General features: G+C 37.2%; 1 protein-coding gene across 7 annotated transcripts in view; it reads right to left on the reverse strand.

The window, feature by feature from the left end:
* Evi5 (ecotropic viral integration site 5) overlaps window positions 1–4,631 on the reverse strand; it is a 137,086-nt gene that overhangs the window by 20,813 nt on the left and 111,642 nt on the right. For all 7 annotated transcript variants that reach the window (XM_029477109.1, XM_029477107.1, XM_029477108.1 and 4 more), the window contains one exon: window positions 1,372–1,467. In XM_029477109.1, coding sequence (XP_029332969.1) covers window positions 1,372–1,467 — 96 coding nt within the window. The remainder of the gene's footprint in view (window positions 1–1,371; window positions 1,468–4,631) is intronic.

Genomic DNA, 4,631 nt, shown 5'->3' on the forward strand with positions numbered 1-4,631 from the left:
AAGTACCCAAGGAGCTAAAGAGATCTGCAACCCTATAGGTGGAACAACAATATGAACTAACCAGTATACCCCGGAGCTCTAGCTGCATATGTATCAGAAGATGGCCTAGTCGGCCATCATTGGAAAGAGAGGCCCATTGGTCTTACAAACTTTATATGCCTCAGTACAGGGGAATGCCAGGGCCAAGGTGGGAGTGGGTGGGTAGGGAAGTGGGGGAGAGGGTATGGGGGACTTTTGGGATAGCATTGGAAATGTAAATGAAGAAAATACCTAATAAATTTTTTTAAAAAAGATTATACATAAAAGCTGCTCTTCAAATATCACCATGGATCATAATACTAATATTATAATACTAATTAATTATTTATAATAATTCTAATATAATTAATACTAATATATTATTGATACTATCATATAATATTTATACTAATATTGATAGGAATGTTCCTATGACAAAGAAAACTGAAGTGACCCAAATGTGACTCTATCCAATTTGTTTTCAGTTTTGCTTCTTCTTCACTGGTAATTCACTTAGACTAAGTCTCTGCAGGAAGTTATTTCACCAACACTCTGCCTTTAACTGAAGGATGTCAGTCCAGGAAAGGGCAATGTCCATACTTGTTCCTTTGAGGTTTAGATTCATCTAGTGGCCAAGGAGCCTCCTTTCTTCTTTGTTCTTTATAGCAAATCAAGTTTATGCTATCCTGTCAAATGTCTTTACTATAAATAAACATTACTTTACTAAGATTCAAAATAAGAGACACAGTTTTACCTGTATTGCTGAATATGTATCATGAGAGAATAGTAAAGAATGGGACCAATAAACAGGTTCTCTCCCGTCACAAGGGATTAGTTTAAGTAATTTAAATTAGCCTAAGAGCTAGTCAAATTCTGACAAATTTCACTGGCTGAATGTCAGAGATTCAAGGTGCAAGTTTAAAAAGCATTCAAATACTAAGAAATCCCTTCAACTGATCTCATGCAAGTATCCTTTTTTGCAATCTCAGTAAGAACACCATGAAGGGGAATGGAGGCCGGAGGGAAAAGATATTTCCCCCCACCAACTCTAGTCAGTTAGGTGTAAGGAAAAGTTTAATACGCATGGCAACCACCAAGAATTTTCAGATCACAGTAAACAATAAGATCCATGTTGGGGACTGACCATTTAAAGTTATTATTAAAGGCTTAGGGAAGACAAAACCTTAATATTTGAGCACAAAAATCTTTGCTTATAAAGGCAATCTTCTAAGGTGCTCTTGATGATAATTATTTATTCATAGAAACATTTAGCATGAAAAGGTCAGTCATAAAGTGTGACATTAAGAGAGGAAGGAAGCAAGAAATATGTGAAGACCAGCATTTATCACTCACCTCATGAGTCAGCTCTGCTATCTGGTCCTTCAGTTCCCTAATGTACTGGTTAGAGTCAGACCTGTTAAGCTGTCCTTGGAGCTTGCCTTCTTCTTTCTGTTTTGTGACAATACAACAAAGGAAAATCAGTGGACTTTTACTTCATGAGCTAAGATATTTTAAGACCTAGGGCAGCAGTTTAGTTAGCTAAATTTTTAACAAATCCATTCTATTACTGGAAAGGAATTCAAAATGCATTAAACTGAGTGTTTCTAAAACATGCCTAATGGGTGCCGACAAACCACAGACCACATAAAATAACCCTTGAAAAAGTCTTAAAATTAATTATCAAACAGATCCTCTGATGGCAATATTACCCTCAAATTTCAAGGCCATTTATATAATTATTTTCTCAGGCAGTTGTTTTACTACCAATTATAAAAGCCAGTGCCTAGTCAAAAACACCCAACTGGAGTTCAAGTTATACCTGAAATCAGAATCAGAAAAAGTTCTCCAACTCTAGAAAGAGATAATTAACTGTGATGCTCCTGTTAAATTTGCTCAGGGTGGGCATTGAGAATCCTAGATATAGCTGATTTTTAAAATGCTGCAGGGGCTGAAGAGAGGGCTCAGCAGTTCTGAGCACCTGTAACTCCAGTTCCAGGGAATCTGATCTTCATAGGCAGCATACAAACATGTGGTCTACATACATACAGGCAGGCAAGACACTCATGAAATAAAAATAAACAAATCTAAAACAATTTTTAAATTAAAAAGATGGAAATATTTTAACAAAAAAAGCCATCCAAAATGTGTGTGAACTCCCCCCCAAAAACAACAAAACCCCCAAACAAATGAACAAAAACACAAAGGCTGCAGACAAACCTCAGTGGGGCCTAGTGCACGTGAAGTCCTAGGTTCAGTCCTCAGTATCACAAAACCAAACAATGACACAATAAAAACTTAAAATAAAATAAAAACATGCTCCTTGAATTTGTACTCTCTGGACAAAAGAAATTTCCAGGAAAAAAAAATGCTATATTCAATTAAGTCAAATGAATATGGTACATAAAATATTTACATTTAAAGATGTCTTGGAAATAAGTAACAACTGTTAATGCATGCAGGGTCAATCCAGGGAAAAGAATTAAGCAGCTCCACTTTCATCTCAGAATACTTCTCACCACCAGCAGCACCCAGTATACTTCACACACCTGTCAAAGGGCTCTGCCTGAGTATCTGGAGTCAATCCACCACTTAAGGAGAGATCAGCGAGGGCTGGAGAGATGCTCAGCCATTAAAGGCTAGGCTCACAACCAAAAACATAAGGAGAGATCAATGATACTTTAAAAGTGGAAACAAAGAGTCAGAAATATCCTAAATGCTATTTAATGAGAAGTGTATAAATGACCTTGTACAAAATTTTGATTTTTTTTTTTTTAAGATTTATTTATTTATTATATGTAAGTACACTGCAGCTGTCTTCAGACACTCCAGAAGAGGGCGCCAGATCTCATTACGGATGGTTGTTAGCCACCATGTGGTTGCTGGGATTTGAACTCTGGACCTTTGGAAGAGCAGTCGGGTGCTCTTACCCACTGAGCCATCTCACCAACCCAATTTTGATTTTTTTTATGTTGTGCAAACAGACTTTCATTTAAATACTACTTTTAGGCTTTTTAGTAAATACCGTCTTTCAGTATAAAAGCAGAATTCACAATGTAAAATATATTAAAGACCTAATTATTCTAAGAATTACACATTAACTTCATATCACTTCTTAAACAGTTAGTTCATTCAATTATCTAATGTTTAAGATTCTTCTCAGTATTTTTATGGCTTCCTAATTTCAAGTAGTGTCATATGTTTGTTTCTGATAAGAAAGTGGGAAATGTCAGCTACACTAATAAATTTACCAGAGACTTGCATTCTTGAGGTTTTCTTTTGGTCTAGCTGATAACAACAGATTGCCAGCTCACTGGTTTACTAAGTCAAAATAATTGGTGAAGAAAGAGGCTCAGTGCATCAACACTCTATGTAATTCACCAAGGAGACCTTGCACATGCACCTCATGTCAGATCATAAATGAAGCTTCAGAGGGTGAAGTAGTGGTTCTAACAGGCACAGATGCACACACACACCCCATTAGCTTTACCATGACAGCATCTACGTCAGGATTTGAATTAAGCCTTAAGCTGAAGAGTGGTGGCGCACGCCTTTAATCCCGGCAACTTGGGAGGCAGAGGCAGGCGGATTTCTGAGTTCCAGGACAGCCAGGGCTATACAGAGAAACCCTGTCTTGAAAAACAAAAACAAAAAAAAGCTGAAGATTCCGTATGTATAAAGCTTTTAACCAAAAGGTCAAAAATCACTTTGCTAACAATATGTGTGCTTAAGTGTTCAGGAGCAAAGAATAATATAACTTATTCTGAAATGCATCAAAAAGTAAGAAGGCTAAAGTAACAGAGAGACGAGTATCTGATAATGCAACATTACAGAATAAGGACAGTGACTTGGGTGTGTTAATTACAGTGTTTTCACGGTCTACATTTGTACATTTTCATAGTACTTAGAGGAAAGAAATCACTCTAACACAAAACAATTCATCCCTCCTTCCCTCACACCACCTGCTAAGAAGGCACATACCCTTTATACCATACTTCATTTATATCAGTGAAAAAATACCTATCCTCCAATGGTTTGTTGACTTTGCATTTGAAATCTACCTTTTGTACTACGCATGGTGGCTCATGTCTATAATCCTAGCACTGGGCAGCTGGGAGCAAGAGTATCATTAGTGTAAGGCCTGCCTGGGCCAAATAAATCCTGTCACGGAGGTGGGGTGTACGTGTTGGAGGGGGGTGTCTACCTTTTGAAGGCTGGGAGTTTAACACAACTCAGTAACACACCAGTTATTTACCATCTGGGAAGAAGCCTTGGGTTAGCTCCCCAGCACATACACACAGAAATAGAAAAAAATTGACATCGTGTTCCAGTAGTAAATGCTACTTTTATTGTATTTTCCTGGGAATGTAATATGAAAAGCTATAGAGATTAAGCTATACCCTCTTTAAAATTTTTGTAACCAGAAGTGTTCTGTATTTTTGAAATATTTACATACACATAATGAGACATCTTTGAGGCAAAACACAAGTCACAACATGAAATTTATTTATGTATTTAAAATTTTTGCACTTTGGTTTGCTCCTATGCCTATGCCCTTACATGGGAGAAGGTGCTCTCCCTATGCCTTACATGGGAGAAGGTGCTCTCCCTATGCC

Source organism: Mus caroli, chromosome 5 (assembly GCF_900094665.2).
Source record: "Mus caroli chromosome 5, CAROLI_EIJ_v1.1, whole genome shotgun sequence".
Lineage (NCBI taxonomy): Eukaryota > Metazoa > Chordata > Mammalia > Rodentia > Muridae > Mus > Mus caroli.